Source organism: Rhinopithecus roxellana, chromosome 14 (genome assembly GCF_007565055.1).
Source record: "Rhinopithecus roxellana isolate Shanxi Qingling chromosome 14, ASM756505v1, whole genome shotgun sequence".
Taxonomy (NCBI): Eukaryota; Metazoa; Chordata; class Mammalia; order Primates; family Cercopithecidae; genus Rhinopithecus; species Rhinopithecus roxellana.
Genome location: NC_044562.1, coordinates 83,644,734 through 83,662,446, shown reverse-complemented (window position 1 = coordinate 83,662,446; position 17,713 = coordinate 83,644,734). Strand labels below are relative to the sequence as shown.

At 34.6% G+C, this 17,713-nt stretch overlaps 1 protein-coding gene across 6 annotated transcripts in view; it reads right to left on the bottom strand.

Moving 5' to 3' along the window:
• Window positions 1–17,713, bottom strand: part of COBLL1 (cordon-bleu WH2 repeat protein like 1) — a 161,711-nt gene that overhangs the window by 31,790 nt on the left and 112,208 nt on the right. For 3 of the 6 annotated variants that reach the window (XM_010365314.2, XM_010365316.2, XM_030916710.1), the window contains 5 exons: window positions 16,557–16,758; window positions 13,938–14,166; window positions 13,056–13,094; window positions 8,388–8,485; window positions 8,038–8,274 (listed from right to left, as the gene is read on the bottom strand). In XM_010365314.2, the coding sequence (XP_010363616.2) occupies window positions 8,038–8,274; window positions 8,388–8,485; window positions 13,056–13,094; window positions 13,938–14,166; window positions 16,557–16,758 (805 nt within the window). The remainder of the gene's footprint in view (window positions 1–8,037; window positions 8,275–8,387; window positions 8,486–13,055; window positions 13,095–13,937; window positions 14,167–16,556; window positions 16,759–17,713) is intronic. The other 3 variants (XM_030916708.1, XM_010365317.2, XM_010365315.2) reach the window with 1 other exon arrangement.

The following is a 17,713-nucleotide window of genomic DNA, read 5'->3' as shown; positions in this document are numbered from 1 at the left end:
ATAGAGAAGTTCAGCGAAGGTGAAGGAAAAAAAATTACAACAGCAAAGAAAAAGATAATAGACCTATTAGTAGAATTCAAGATTCTCTCTCTCGAGCCAGGTCAGGACTTCTTCTTTCCAGCCCTTCTCTAGGCACAACAGAAAGAAAACACACACACACTAAAAATTCCCATGTTATCCCCCTGTAAGTTTTTTCCATTTGTCTTCCTGAGGCAATCTGTGCTTTCATCAACCCCATGATACTTTGATAAAGTATATAAACTAAGTCTTATTCGTGATAATCCTTTGCATATAGCATTTAGTAAAAGCCCAGTGATGAGGGTCTAGCTCAATGGTACATCCTGGATGAAAAAAAAAACAGGATGAACCACCAGAAAGCAGAGCTCAGGATCAAGTTTAAAAGACAGGGAATGGTGGTAACCATGATTCTCTGTGATCACAGTGATCACAGACCCTCCTAGCCACAGCGTAGGAGAACGTGAATAATCTAGAAGTTAACTGAGTTTAGTACCTATACCACAGTGAAGCTACAGTCAATCAAACAAACTGGGGCCAACTCAGTTCATCCAGAAAGGGAATTAAGGTTGGGAGCAGGCTTATCCCAGTGACACCATAAGGTTATCACTGTGGTTCCAGGAAAGAGGCCTGCTTCTATCTGCCCTGGCCTCTGTTAACACATGCTGGTTACTAGAGAAAGGCAAATCTCCTCATGAGGTCGCCAACATCACGGAGGTACAGAGACTAAGTAAACTTCATACTGGTAAAGTAAGCCTCCTAACACTAATTATTTTCAATAGTATTTTATTAACTCAGCCTGTTATTTCAGAGAGGTACGACTTTTTATATACTAACAGATAAGAATGAGAAATCCACATTAATTCCACAAATGACCTACTGCTCTTTGAATAATATATTTTTCCTTAAAGTTTAACAGCTAATTGATTCCTCATAATTCATAGTTCTTTACTTTTAGACCAGAGGTAGAACTGTCAGAAACCTAAAATGGAATGGCCCAGAGGGTTGTCATAAGGATTAAATAAGTAATGTTCTTAGAGCCTTGTCTGAAACATTAGTAAGCATTATATAAGCATTCACCATTGCTTTTGTTATTGTGATTATGACCCTTTGGAAAGGTGATGAAAACTACACTGGCAAAGTATGTATTATATCTAGGAAAGCCTTAAAAAGGGGAGCAGATTAAATATTATACTGTGTTGGTACATTTCTCTACTGAACGAAACCAATCATATTTTTGGAAGTACAGACAGCTGTATTCTGTACAGCAAACTGCAAATGCCATGGTAACCACTGTTCCTAGGCAATTGTAGAATTATGCGTGTGGTCCACTTTCTATATAATAAATATAAGAGGAAAATGGAGGAGAAAATAAAATGTGACAACCTGTGTAAAAATCTAAAAAGGGGTATGTTTCTTAAAAATTGCAAATACTTACTCGTTAAAACAGAGTGTACAACCTTACATACTCTATGTAAAATCACTAAGATTAAAATTAAGTAAAATAGCAAAATATGTACCTGTACCTTTCATAAGTATATGACAATATGTCATCTTATCTGCTTATAAACCATGATATACATTAGAATATAAAATTGGGTAAAAGATGACTAATGTAAAACATTTAAAAAGTTAAGTCAGTTATTTTAAAACTAACACTCTAGGTATTAAATTTCACTTGCATAATACTAGATGGCAAAGAGTCTCCATTTCTCAATAGTTGAGTGTTTGTCTGAAGCAGGATGCAAAACGAGACAAAATAAAATGCCCAATGAAGATCACTTCTTACAGTGTTTCCAGCCACAATGTAATGTCCCAAACAAAATGATGTGCCATGCCCATAGCCAGGGGAAAAATGGATTGCTGTTGTATATTCATCATTCCAAGCGGCAGTCACACCAAATGTGCCAAATGAAAAATTCTCCAAAAGGTTCTGTGAATTCTATGGGTCAAGATTACCCAATGCTTTTTCCTGACTCTTCTTCCACTTATTCAAATGTAAAATCAGTTTATGAGGCTAATTTGTCAATAAGACCAGAACATCCTTTGGCCATTGATTTTATTAAATGTTCTCTTCATAAACTCTTGGTCAGCAGATACGGTGCAGAAACTAGATTTCTGAACTTAGATTTATCTGAGAATTCTAAGTCACTTTCAATTTAAGTCAATGTAATCGAATTTCTGACTTCCCATTTCACAAATGACAATCTTATTGTAAATGACTATGTACATTTTTTATAAGAATATATGTTATATGGGTCATATAAATAAAGCATTATCTATTACATGTCTTGTTACACAAATGGCATTTCAAATCATCAGGAAAAATCATATTTAAAAAATGCTCAAAAACTACCAAGAAATACTGCCAGAAAATTTCTAATGGGAAAGTTTTCTTTTCAAATGAACATTTTCATAGAGGATGGTATATTCACCTTTATAGGAAAAATGACATGAGACTTGAAAGAATGTGAAAGAGGGTACAGAGAAATTTAGGGATATGAAAGGATGCCGCAGCAATAATAGTAAAATATGTGTTCTTCAAAATGTATTCTTTAGATGGAAAAAATAATTTTAGATGCAGAAATATTCTAAGAAAGGTTGGGTTAAATCATTTGCTAACTTGGATCTTTGCTATCTCTGCTAACTTTGAATAGTCTTTGGAAATGGCACAATTAGTTTGTCAAAATTAGCTCAGCAAATCAACAGTCTTTTATGTGAGCATTTTCAGTATGAGCTCTAAAATACTCACCATCCATATACTTCAATTTGCTAATATTGAGAAATATCTTAGAAGAATGAGGCAAATTATTAAATATAGACAGCCAAAAAGTATAAAATAAACATGGTTGACAAAATTTTTCCTAAGCTACAGATTTACTGACATCAGTAAACCTTGACTAAGGCAAACATAGTTTCTGTGGCTCTTAAAAGAACAATAAAATGCATTAAAAACTCAAAATGAATAAAATTGCTAATTACAAATCCCTTTGTCATGTGTTACTGACATTTATCTCTCTAGCTTTATTTACCCACATGAAGAAGCATTTTCTATTTCTCATGCAATGTAACTATTTCCAGTATTTTCTTTCTGCTTTATTAAAAGGTGCTTTGGAGGAAAAAACTGGAAAAATTAGAATGCTGTACTTCTGTCAAACAGCGCACCCTTGTGGTTTATTTTGTATCCTGAACAATAAAAATTAAATAAAAGTGTGTCTAAAATTCACATACTTAGAACCAATTTGGTCATACATATTTTTCTTCCAAGTTATGTTTTCCTCAACATGCTATCATTTGCAATCACTAAAAATAGTGACATTTTACATTTTCACATTCAAAACTAAATTGTTAAAATAGATACAAATGTTTATAGTGATAACGACCATCTTTGATTTTAAATTTAAAACAAGCAAGCAGTGAAATAAGTATGATTCACTCATAAATTCATATGTTTTGCTGAATTTCCTGAATATCTGCATCTGGCTATATAAACCATGCTTTTACTATTTTAAAGTTTATTATTATTTTTTAAAGACAGGGTCTCATCCTGTCACCCAGGCCGGAGTGCAGTGGTGAGATCACAGCTCACTGCAGCTTTGAATGCCTGTGCTCAAGTGATCCTCCCACCTCAGTCTCCTGAGTAGCTGGGACTGCTGCAGGCACACACCACCATGTCTGGCTGATTTGTTTTATTTTATTATTTTTTTGTAGAGGCAGGGGTCTTACTTTGTGGCCCAGGCTGGTCTTGAACTCCCTGCTTTTAAGTGATCCTCCTACCTCAGCCTCCCAAAGTGCTGGGATTATAGGCATGAACCACCAAGCCTGGGCTATAAACAATTTTAATTCAAGGATCATTTATATTTATAAGCATTATGCAATGTACAGTATAGTTTAATTGGACCTTAAGTTTTCAATATAACCTTATCTAAATTCTGGCTTTTCTATAAAAGCTTAAGAAATACATTGCTAAGAATTACATGGTCCAATTACCATAAAAGTAAATGTAAGCAATCTTTAAGTTATCCAAGTACTTCTGAAAATTTACCAGATATATGAATGACATACTAAAATTTTACGATATAAGTGTGACACATTCTCATTGTATATACTGTACCTGGCTATGAAAGCAGTGATTAATGTTTACTTATCAATTCTCTTGAACACCTACCATGTTACAGAATTTTGCTGGAGAACACAATTCCTGCCCTCTGGGTGGGGAAAAGAAAAAGGCAAAATTTAACAATGCTGCAAGCATTAAGCCATAATACAACCCTAAAGTTTATCTTTAGAGGATGAGGTAAGTAAGTCATGTTATACCCATCAATGTAATATTATTCAATCCTTCAAAAAGGTGAAGCCCTTTATGAACTGCTAAGAATATCCAGAATAAATAATTCCATACCAAAAAGTAAAGTATAACATGCATGTAGCATATGGCCACCTGAGGAAAAAAAAGTATTTAGCATGAATATTGGTTTAAATATGCATACATGATCTCTGGAAAGACACACAAGAAACCGTTAATAGTGGTTGCCTCTGGGCAGGATAACTTGGTTGGGGATAGGGAAGGAGAATTTTTACTGTATTCCTCATTTTACCTTTAGAATAACATATACAACCTATATATAATGCAAATTAAGAGAAAATAAAAAGGGACAAGAGAGACAAATTCAGAGAAAGTAAGGATTATTCTGTGCTGGAATCTTTCGAAAATTCTCCATGAATCTGATAAAAGAATGGACATCCTTTGGATGGGTAAGTAGAAATGAAGAAGATGGAAGTGGGGCCATTCCATTCTGAAAAGACAGAACACAGGATTTTGCATCAGCAACAATAAGTCAAATCTTCTGGTTAGAGATACAAGTATCCTATCCTATCCTATAAATGATGAGGAATTAAAAAGTTTAAAATTAAAATTGTGATCATTCTGTAGAGGATCTTGAATGCCCAGAAAAATGACAACAAGCTATGCAAAATTTCTGAACTGCGAAGTGATAATTAAGAAATACAAATGCAGTAGCTTGCCACGTTGAGTATTTCAATGACATGTTAAGTATTGGTTTTCTCTTTATACTCTGTCCTGGATTTCTCTACAAAAGATGTGAGCAGAAGGAATAAAAGACATCATGAAGGGAGACTGAATGAAGGATTGGTCTCTAATTAGATGTAAAAAGAAAAATCAAAGCTGAGCTTGAGATTTTCAGTCTGGTAGAAAAACAATGATTTTGGTGTTAAATACGTCTTCCAGGTAGTGATGAGTCAATAGCAACTGTGAATTCAAATTGCAACTGGAAGAATATTGAGATTGGAATTACAAAGTTGATGTATAGTTTCCTAGGGCTGCCCTAACAAATTACTGTGACTGGGTGGCTAAAAACAACACAAATGTATTCTTCCACAGTTCTAAAGTCCAGAAATCTCAAATCAAGGTGTTGGCAGAGTCATGCTCCCTCTGAAGGCACTAGGGAGAACCAACCCTCCCTTGCGTCTTGCAGCTTCCAGTGATTCCTGGTAATGGTTCGTTGTAGCAGCATAATGCCAATTTCTGCCTCTGTCTTCATACTACCTTCTCTGTGTCTCTCTGCCTGTGTGTCTCCTCTTCTTATAAGGATACCTGTCACTGGATTTGGGCCCACCTCAAATCCAAGATGACTTCATCCCTAGATCCTTAAGTACATCTGCAAAAATTCTATCTACAAATAAAGTCAGAATCATAGGTTTTGAAGGGGTTAGAGTTCAGACATACCTTTTGCAAGGAACATTATTCAAACCACCACAGTTGAGAACCATCAGCCCACAAACTCAAAAAAGAAGAGATGTCTTCTCTGAAAGAGTGCACAAATATAGACCAAGACCATGGATTTAGTACCTCCAAATTTAGAAAACGAATAAAATAGTGACAAGAAAAAAAAAAAATATAAGAGGGCTGAGATATAAGAAGAGGCTGAAGACCAAGGAAGAAAAAGACAAATCAAGACCAAGGGGGTAATTAATCACATCAAATACATCAAGAAGTTAGTTGCAGAGATGCCTAGGAAGGTATGAATTTGTGTGTGCACTACAGCTTAATCACTATTATTTTTGCCATGAATAAATAAAAAATAGTTCTTCAGCTTCTCTAGGGAAAAACAAATAATTATGGGTCCTACTGAACAATACATCAAAGAACTATCCAGATGTCCAGATCAAAAGAAAAAATAATTAGAAAATTGTACAAAGATGTGTAGTTTGCCAAAGGCAACATACTAAAAAAAAAAGATTACTCAACACAGGGGCAGCAACTGGTCACAGAGCAGAGGGAGAGAATCAAAAGAAACAGCTTTCAGTGAGGTCATTGGTAGCGCAGCCCAGAATTTTAAGAAACAGACTACTAGAAAGACAACATAGACCTCTTGGGGAGCCAAGTACAAAGGAAGTTTACTGAAATAGATTGGATGAGGACAGCTAGAATAAAGATTTGTGAGCATGGGCTAAAGTATATTTCTATATATATTAATATATGCAAAAATGTAGCTACTCAAGAGTATAATTTACACTCTTCTATGATACAACAACCCTAAAAATGCTACTGCTTATTGCAAATAAATTTAAAAGGGCTACAAGCACAAAACAAAGTCTTTGGGACCCTGACTTGACCCCTGCTTACCATGCTTAATTTCAATCTCTGTTTCTTGCTCATGCCTAGGCAAGCCATAGTGTTCACATTCCTGCATCTCTGAACACGGTTCCTTTGCCTAATGCAATCCCACACATATTTTAAGAGTGAACTCAAGAATCATCTCTTCCGTGAAGATTCACCTAACTCTCAAGCAGTTACCCTGCAAATTCTTTGTCAGTATATGATTCTATCACTTGACAAAAACATTATCCTCCTGATTTGTGAGATTAGATGAGATTTTATACCACAAATACTAAATTAGACAAGAAAATCTTAATAGAAATAAGAAACTTAATGGATCATTTCCCAAGTACTGAGGTTAAGCATTTTCAAAATTAATTTCTATCTCTTTGAGTCGCACGTATGATAGTCGGTAAACTACATTTTAAAACTATGGTTAATTTTAAGTCAAAGCAGCACAGAAATGTGTATCAGGTGCTTGGGAAGAGTTAATTTACTTTAGCATTGCATTTACTAAGCTCCCAAGGGGGAAACAAAATCTTTCAACTAGATACAAGAAAACTTCTCAGCGTCTCAAGTATCTCCAAATAAAATCTGCTCTCAAAGTTACTTAAATCATTCTGTCTGATTACCAGCAACAATATATACAGTCTCATCTTCAAATATATATACCTAAAAATTCATTTATTTTTCACATGGATAAAGCAAGGAATACGCGGATTGTTTAGTAATGAAAAGTAGTTTGCAAATGGATCTCCACAAAATGGCAAACTCAGGGAAAATTTAAGATTAAAGGTGAGTAAATAATAAGAAACTTTGAGAAAAAGGTACACATAAAACTGTGCTTTGAAGATAAGGGTGCATAAAGATAACTGTGATATATTCTATATAAAAAGGCTCATTTTCTTTTTTCACTATGGAGTATCTATGTACTAGGTAGATACCAGGCTATTCCCTGGAAAATCTCAGTCAGGTCAAGAAGATACGTGTGGTTAGAAACCCATGAACACAATTCAAAGACTGTGCTACTGTTTAAAAAAGAATTATTCAAAAATACTGTATTTCCATTCCTATTACATGCACCAAGCAAGAGCCCCTAGTTAGGCCTTAGTAAACCAAGACTTTAGGTTTTCGGATATTTTTTTCGCTTGAATATGAAAGTTACTTAAAATGGACATTTACCTTTTACTGCATCACAGACCTGTACGTATACAGAAGATCTATTCCTAGTACCAATCTTAGAATGAGCTATTCATCTTATTACAGATTAGTAACTGTTACTAATTACCAACTGTTATAGGACTTCTTTCTAGTCTACCTAGAAACGACAAGTTAGGTAAGAGGAAAAATAAATGGTACCCTGCCTCATCCAAAAAAACAAAATAGAAAACAAAACTACGCACCTTATCTGTCTCATCCACGCTCATGGATTTCATTATACAAGAAGCAGGCCTCTCTTGGATGTGTGCGAGGTCTTGGGGCACACTCTGAGACACTGGCATCGGAGGCAGTGGAGCCCGCCTCTTCTTGGGTGCATCCGATGGCAGGGTGTTGGAAATATATGGTTTGGAAATGGTATTGGACCTTGTAAAAGTTGGGCGGTGCTTATTTACTAGAGGGGTTGCAGGGGCACTGGCAGTCTGGTAAAGAATGACAAAGCCAAAAACTAGTAATTTCAAGATATTAGTAAAAAGCATTAGTAATTAAAAGTATTTGAAGAATCTTACAACATGCAATATAAGAAAATACTTACTTGGTCCCGCTTTTTCTTACTGCGTTGAAAAAAACTGAAAAACCCTTTATTTTCTTTCTCCTTCATAATATCTAGGTTTTGTGATATTTGGCAGGACTCTAAAATAGAAGAAAAGCATCTTACTTTTGTACGTGAGGTTGACTGTTCAATTCCAAGATTTCTTTCTCTTACTTCCCCTTTGCAAACTTATCTAATGCTAAGAGCTACTAATTATAGTCTACAAACAAGGCACTCTGCTAAGCACCTTAAATCTTATTAAGTTCTCAAAGCAACAAGCAAATATTGTTCCTATTTCACAGAAGAGGAAACTGAAGCTTAAAAAACTAAGATACATAATCAAGGCGAACACTCAGGAAATGACAGAGCTACACCACAAACTCAATTTTTTTGATTCAGAGTCTGTGTTCTATACAACCTTTCAGAAGCGGAAGTAAAATAGAAAGGACACTTCAAATTAAACAAGATATGAAATTGCTACCACACAGTTTGTTCCTTTATTTTTATTATACTTTGCTCTCACAGCTAAACTACGTGAAATACTTTATTCTACAAAATGTGAGTCATTATAATTGCTCAGTTCTCTGCTAAATGTTTCATAAAAGTTGTTTCTTTAATAGGGTGGGTCTCAACTGGGACCAATTTTGCCCCCCCAGAGGACATTTGACAAAGTCTGGGGACAATTTGATTGCCACCACAGGCAACGGGGTTAGGAGACTGTGCTGTCAGCATTTACTGGGTAGAGGCCAGTGAGGATTCCAAACATAGTACACTGCAAAAGACAGTCCCCAGTGACTGAATTATCTTGTCCCAAATGTTAATACTGCTGAAAATCAGGAAGCCCTACTTTAGTTAGAATGGCAAATGTCAAACCTCAAGGTTGTATACATAATATTTATATAAAATTTTCCAAAAAGCATCTCCTAATATCAACTGAAGGGTCAACAAACAATGACACAGCCAATAGTGCTGGGAATCCCTGGCCCAAACTGGCTCTAAATTCTATTTCCCATTAAAAGAAACCATGATTACTTGAGAATGGTTGATTCTCTGTTGGTATCAAGGAATGTACAAGATAAGCTTGGGACATCTAGCCATACTAGAAAGAATGCTGTCAAAGTCTACCAGGTTGTGTTAAAAGGACTCAGGGACCAACTTGAGACGGTTTCTACCGGTAAAAGTAAGGATGATTTGGACATCATAAAAGTAACTCAATAAACTGAAACATGTCACATGTGTTTAATTTCATACATTCATAATGATACTAAAAAAAAAAAAGCCTCTTTGTTCACCTTTGTGTTATGCTGGAGAACCAGTCCATTATTTTAAAAACTGATGAAAGGAAATCATCAAACTTTTATTATACCTTTTTCTTTTCTTTTCTTTTTTATTTATTTATTGAGATGGAGTCTTTTTTTGAATCTCACTCTGTCGCCCAGGCTGGAGAACAGTGGTGTGATCTTGGCTCACCGCAACCTCCACATCCTGGGTTCAAGCAGTTCTCCTGCCTCAGCCTCCCAAGTAGCTGGGACTACAGGTGTGCGCCCCCATGCCTTGCTAATGTTTGTATTTTTAGTAGAGATAGGGTTTCACCATGTTGGCCAGGCTGGTCTCGAACTCCTGACCTCAAGTGATCCACCCACCGTGGCCTCCCAATGTGCTGGGATTACAGGCATGAGCCACCGCATCTGGCCTATTCTACCTTTTTCTGATTGAATTCAACCTCTGTAGCAGTCATATAGCTGACACAGGGAAGCTTGCTTTTTTAGTAATATTGATTGCAATAGACTTTCACTATTTTTCGACTCCTAATTAACTAAGATGTAGACAAAGATCATTGATGGCTAACATTAGAAAAAAAGAACTCGTCGTTACATGTTTGCTGATGGAAGTACACAGCAACACTTGTGAAGTATTCTTGCCAAAAAAATCTCTTGCCAAAATCTGATCAAGCCTCTAGATTTAACCATCAATTTACAGGAAATAGAGGGGAAATTTACATTGAAATAAAATTTCAATGACATTGGCAATAAGTTAAACACTAAGTGATACCACTGGAGGCAACAGTAAAAATCTGAACATGGGAAGCTATAAGACCTTGTTTCTTCAATAAATGAGTAGCAAATTTTTCTAAAGTATTGGAAAAACAATGAGTGGTGATCTGTAAAATTCAAAAAATATTTCTTCTACTAAGCAACATATGGATTTTATGGTAAATCACAGTACAATTTCAATAACATTTGAAATAAAATATTGTGTATTAAAATTCGTGAGACATAACTGAAGCTAAACTAAGAGATAAACATCTAGTCTTAAATGCTTTTATTTAAAACACCTGTCTAAAAAAAAAACCAAAATAAATTACGGCAAAATAGGGACTACTTCAGGAAAGGAAAGCTAGTTAACACCAAATAAATATAGTAATGCCTCAATAACATATGAAAGGAAAACTATTTTACAAAGTAAAACTTTGAAATCTGATGATTCAACTATTAAATAAGCAGCATACATTCTGCACAATGAGTTTCACAATGCTAGCAACTAATAATAACGAACACGTGCATAGCACTTTATAGTTAAAGTTTTTTGCATCCCTAATATATTTCTTAGAATGACCTTGTGAGGGAAGTATCAAAAGTTATCACTCTGAGCCCCTTTTCTCATTGGAAGATGCTAGCATTTACCCTGCAGGATATAAAAAAAAAAAAATATATATATATATGAAAGCAGTGGTATTACTCCATTACGCTCTCAGTAACTATAAGTGAACAGAGAATTTTAATAACTTGCACAAAGACGAATAGGCATTAAACAGTAGAACTAAAACTGGTCTCCATTTAAAGATTATTTATATTTGTATTTTTGTTTTAGATTTGCCACTATTTCATTTTAAGATGGAATACACCACTTATTGCATATGGATGCACAATTAAATTTAGAACAGTAGATGAAAAATTCATATGGTTGTGCAATATAATAAATATAACCAGAATATTTTTTATTTTTATTTATTTTTCGGAGACAGTCTCACTTTGTCACCCAGTCTGGAGTGCACTGGCAGGGTCGTGGCTGACCGCAGCCCTGACCTCCCTGGGCTTAGGTGATCCTCCCACCTCAGCCTTCTAAGTAGCTGGGACTACAGGCATGTGCTCCATAGCTGGCTAATTTTTGCATTTTTTGTAGAGATGGGGTTTTGCCAGGTTGCCCAGGCTGGTCTGAAATTCCTAGGCTCAAGCAATCTTCCCTCCTTGGCCTCCCAAAGTGTTGGAATGATAGGCATGAGCCACCATGCCTGGCCCACATGGTTATTTTTGGTGAAGAAATTTTCAGGTCATCCTCCACACTAGTTAGCCCTTAAGTTTTCACTTAAAGTTCTATATCAGGGATCATAGCAAGTCAGGTTAAACAGTAAGACAAGCAAAGCCTTGAGCTTACTTAGAAAAGCAACTCAAATACTGTAGTTTCCTATTTCTATTTCTAAAAGGCAGGCTAAAAATAATCGCATGGAAAGTTCTAAGTTTTCAAAATAGTATCAGAAAAAATAAGGAGGCAAGGGCATCGACAGCATTTGGATTGACCTTGTAGGTTCTGATACTGTAAAGCTTTCTTAATTTCAATATTTCACTCTCTTAAGATTTATCCACAACATTTCATATTCTGAATAAACCACATCCTTCCATTACTGGAAGGGATATTAGAAATCAATACATTCGACAACCTCGAAATGAGGCCAGAAAGTTTATGGAATTTGCTTAGGATTAGGTAAAATTAGGAGTAAAGGTCAAATACAAGTAACAAAATGTTGTTGCTAGAAAGAACCACAGAGACTACTATTTCTAATCTCTTATTATTATAGCAGTAGAAGGTGAGATTTCAATAACACATAATATATGCAGTTTGTTAAGGCTTGTTTTTTTAGTAAGCTGGTAATTATTAGGGTAATCAATTATTTGAGACTTTTCTTAATGGGTGAAAGATTTCTACAATTTATTATTGGACAATTTTTAATACAGTTTTCCTCTATGAAAGGAATGCATACCCATTATGTAATTCTGTATTATAAAGAAAATAAATAATTATAAAAAAAATCACCTACCATAACCCTACCACCCAAAGGTAACCACTATTGAAATTTTTTATGTATTTCCTTTCAGCAATTTCATATAAAAGCATTTATTCACCTATTGTGTTAAACACACTTATATGGTATAAAAGCTAATTTCAACGTAAGCATTTTCCATGTTATTACAAAATATTAACAAACAATGACTGCAAAATTTCATATGGTTAATATAACATCATTATTCTGAATTACTGTTCAGTGAAATAATCTGAGATGCTTCCTTGTTACTACCAAGCTATTAGCATTTGTACCCAATAAAGATCCTAGCAAATCATTTTTCCTTGTATGAGAGTAAAGAATATGTTTTCCCACACTGTTAGAATAATTTTTAAACATTTGTTGAAATGAAATTATTATAATTAAATTTGGAAATCAAGGGGAAGGAACCTATAAATTTTTTCAAGAAATAAAACCCAAATATTTTCTAGGTTAAAATCTCTTACAGAATGAACATATTAGTGATGTTAAGAAAAGGTAAAATTAGAAGCTTATTTTCAATATATCCAATTTCATGTTATAATTTGTTTCTACTGATTCGTACATCTTACCTTGTAAAGATGACTTACTGAAGACAGTAACAGAAGTGGCTACAGAAGGAGGGGTATAAAAGAGGGTAAATTGACTGTGAAGATGATGTTTGTTCAAGTATAAAACATCACTGAGTTGAAAAAGTAGTTTATGGATTATATAAAGCCACAACCTCAGGACAAATTTTGAAGTCTCTATGCAAAGAGTATGTAAATAATTGTCAGCTTCACTAAACTTTTATTTTGCTTAGTGAAACAGATTCATGTTGAATAAATGTTTGCATTTGTCTACTAGACATCATACAAACCAGCATTATCTAAGATCTCCAAATTTTAATATATTACATCATTTCTATAGATTAAAACTGGAAGCTATTTCAAAAATTTTTTGAGTAAGATTGATTCATTTCATAAGCCAACTTATTTTGGTGTTGACCTTAGAAAAAATTTGTCAAGAAACTTCCAAACTTGAATGATAATTAAGACTCAGACAAAATCATAATGAGTCTACAGTAATTCACACTTGATAAGAATAACAACGAATTTATATGTAAATTTTTATTTTCTGTTTAAGCCTCAAAGCCATGAAGAATTAAGTTAAATCCTATGCACCCCTGCCCCCAAAAAAAATCAGAGAAAGAAAAAACATAAAATGTAGATGATGGCTAAAAAGACAAGTTTTAATTCCAATTTCAATAACTGAAATTAAGTTAAATATTATATTTAACTTGATTTACATTTATTAACATTTTGTTTTCTTATTCCTAATGCCATGCAATTACTTCTATCTCTAGGACCCATTAACTGTCATTATGAACTTGAGAATACCTACATGCAAACACAATGCACAAAAATATACAAATATATATCCCACTAAATAAATAAAATAGAAGCCTGTCTTACCTCTGTTGACATCCATTGCATATAATTCTCTTAGTCCCAGGTCATTAAGAGATTTTGTCAAGTCGAGGGGCTCCTGCGATTGATAATCTTTCAACAATACTGTATGCAACGGATCAAACTCACATTTGCTACATATAATAGGGGCAAGCTCTTGAAGTGATGCGTGTGGACTCACTCTCACTACGGTCTTCTGTGTTTTCTTAAAATTAATCACTACTCTCACAGTTTTCTGAAACACAGATTAAAGCCATACTTGTATCATAATTTACTGAAACAAACATTCTACAATAATGTCTCGAATAATGAGATAACCTACAGTTACATATTCTTTTTTTTTTTTCTTTTCTTTTTTTTTTTAGACAGAGTTTCGCTCTTGTTGCCCAGGCTGGAGTGCAATAGCGCGATCTCGGCTCACCGCAACCTCCGCCTCCCGGGTTCAAGCGATTCTCCTGCCTCAGCCTCCCAAGTAGCTGGGATTATAGGCATGCGCCACCACCCCGGCTAATTTTTTTGTATTTTTAGTAGAGACAGGGTTTCTCCATGTTAGTCAGACTGGTCTTGAACTCCCGACCTCAGGTGATCCACCTGCCTCGGCCTCCCAAAGTGCTGGGATTACAGGCGTGAGCCACCAAACAGTACTTTCCTATTTTGGCGTGAAATTCTGTTTTTGATTAATGTTACTTCCTAAATCCAAAGCAAGTTCTTAGAAGCAAACACATTAGTTCATTTATTAAATAATCCAACCAGGCCGGGCGCGGTGGCTCAAGCCTGTAATCCCAGCACTTTGGGAGGCCGAGACGGGCGGATCACGAGGTCAGGAGATCGAGACCATCCTGGCTAACACGGTGAAACCCCGTCTCTACTAAAAAATACAAAATACTAGCCGGGCGAGGTGGCGGGCGCCTGTGGTCCCAGCTACTCGGGAGGCTGAGGCAGGAGAATGGCGTGAACCGGAAAGGCGGAGCTTGCAGTGAGCTGAGATCCGGCCACTGCACTCCAGCCCGCGCGACAGAGCGAGACTCCATCTCAAAAAAAAAAAAAAAAAAAAAAAAAAAAAAAAAAAAAATAATAATAATAATAATAATCCAACCATTCTATAGTAAGATTTTAATTAGATTTTAAACTAAAAAAGAACAAAGTAGCCTCATATCTAGTACCACTCATATTTTCACTTTGTTCCTTAAAATATTTACTTTAAAATTAGCAGATATACATAGTACAAAATTATGTATATTTTATCCTACCCTTTGAGGCATATTTATCTTTCAAATAATTTCTCTATTGCCTCAATAAAAAAGGGGGTATTTTGGTTAAGTCACTAAAATTTTGTTTCTGTTTGAAACATTATAAATGAGATAATCCATATGAAAAGCTTAGCAGACTTTCTGGCACATAGTCACTGATCAATAAGAGAACACTGACTATTGTGATTAGCTTTTGTTGTTGTTACTATTACTACTTTGGCTAATTTTAATATTTTAGTAAAGAATATTAAAATGTCTTCATTAGATATTTAGTACTGATAATTTAAAATTACTGGGAAGATTTTAAGCATCTCATCATGTAATTTAATTAAATCCTGTATGGAACTTAGCAACATGAGACTATACTAAGTGAAATGTACATTTTGCAGGTCCTTAAAGACATTTATTCACAAAACTAAAACCCTTTGTATAATCCCATGCAATAGCATAAATATAACGATTTCCACCTAGAAAAACAGCATGGATAGGTAATAAACACCTAAACAGAAACAAATACCTAGACAGAAGGCAGTCCAATATCCTAACACATTAATAATATTAAATCATATATTGCAGAAAGCAAGTATGTTTTAATATTTTCAAAAACTCAACTTCTTTGAAAAAAGCTTCATAACATGAAGAAAATGCAAGAATATGTATATTTAAGTCATATGTAGCAATTTAATATACAAACTTTTATATATATTATAAAATGAAAATGGTTGATGTTCATAATGAAAGAGTATTTGTTGAAACCCATAAAATTCTACCCTATTGTGTATAGCAATAAAACAATTTTAATAAGGACTGATGATATTAGAATGATGTGGTTAAAAATTTTTGCATGGAATTTGTACATTAAAGAAAATGGAGTTAATGTGCAGCACACACTAATAGTTTAGATGTTATTAATTCAAACATAATGAAGAGTTGGAAAACAAAACAAAAACACACACACAAATAGATGTAAGTTACGACTGCTGCTTACCAAGTACGCAGAAGCCAAAATATTCCTTTAAGAAATTCTTAGATGAATTTGCATGAAAAGATTCTAAAACCTTCCTTTACATATAAAATACTTTTTTAAAAAGTAGCTTAAAATACAAATCATTCATAATTGTTACAGTCTTATGCAATCATATTAGATATCATTTTAGAGCACTTAAATCTAAAGTTTTGCCCAAATTCTATTGAATCCAAGGATCAATAACCAACTGAATCCCAAACAAAGTGGCCTAGAAAAACATACCTATGTGCACATCAAATTTGATCAGGAAAGTCCATTTTCATTTCACTTACAATGAGCTGCTAATGACTGAAAAATCAACTTAATATTTTAGCCATAAGATACCAAAATATATAATGGAATTCTTACCTCTGGTATTATAGGTGTAGGCTTTTTCTTATCCAACATTTTTGGCTTTAAAATTACCTTCTCTACCTCCAACATTCCTATTGGTGTGTTTGGCTTAAATTTAATGTGGTTCTGTTCAGCTGACAACAGATCGATTGTGTAACTTGATGGATTTAAGTGATACTGTGCACAAAGGAATATCAACAAGTCCATCATAGGTTTACTGTAAAACAAGAGTATTTCATTACCTGTTATTATTTTGAGGATTTTCTTAGAATGCTTGTCTTCAATAGATAAACAAGGCTACAAAATAGTATTTGGAAAAGCAGCTTAAAATTTGAGCTACAGGCCAAGCTAGAGGCCAATGCAGGAAGACCGCTTGAGCCCAGGAGTTGGAGACCAGTCTAGGCAACATGGCAAGACCCTGTCTCTACAGAAAATTTTAAAGAATAGCCTGCTGTGGTGGTACGTGCCTATAGTCCCACCTACTCAGGAGGTAGAGGCCAGAGAACATGAGCCCTGGAAGATGAGGTTGCAGTGAGATGAGATCGCGCCACTGCACTCCAGCCTGGGCAACAGAGCAAGACTCTGTAATAATAATAATAATAATAATACTAATAATAGCAACAACAAAAATAATATAACTGCAAAAAACTGAACTACAAGATATTTAAACAGACAAAATTGTAATAGTTAAAAAGTCCTGGGATAGTCAAGACAGCATGGATCCTAGTGTTAGTTTAACAACTACTTTTATGTTTTACCAAATTGTTTCCAAATTATAAATTTCAGGAGGAGTCCTTTCCTTACCCAAGAGCAGTCCTTCACAGCACATTATTTGTAATACAGTATTGGCAGTCTTTAGCTTATGAATCGGTTACAAAGTTCTCATAAGAATGAAGCATTTGGAACAAGCACCACCACCTTTTTGGCTTTAGAAAACAGACTGTAAATATCTACATAGGAAGTCCACAAAATCCTAAAGGGCATAGTACAAATTCTTTAATCATTCAAAGGTTATGAATATTCTCTAGGCACTAGAATCACAGTACAAGTATTACAGTACATCTGTTCTCATAGATCTAACACTCTACTGGATATACTAAACCAAGTGTCAGCAAACCACAATGTGCAGGTCAAAATGGGCCCACAGTCTGTTTTTGTAAATAAAGTTGTAT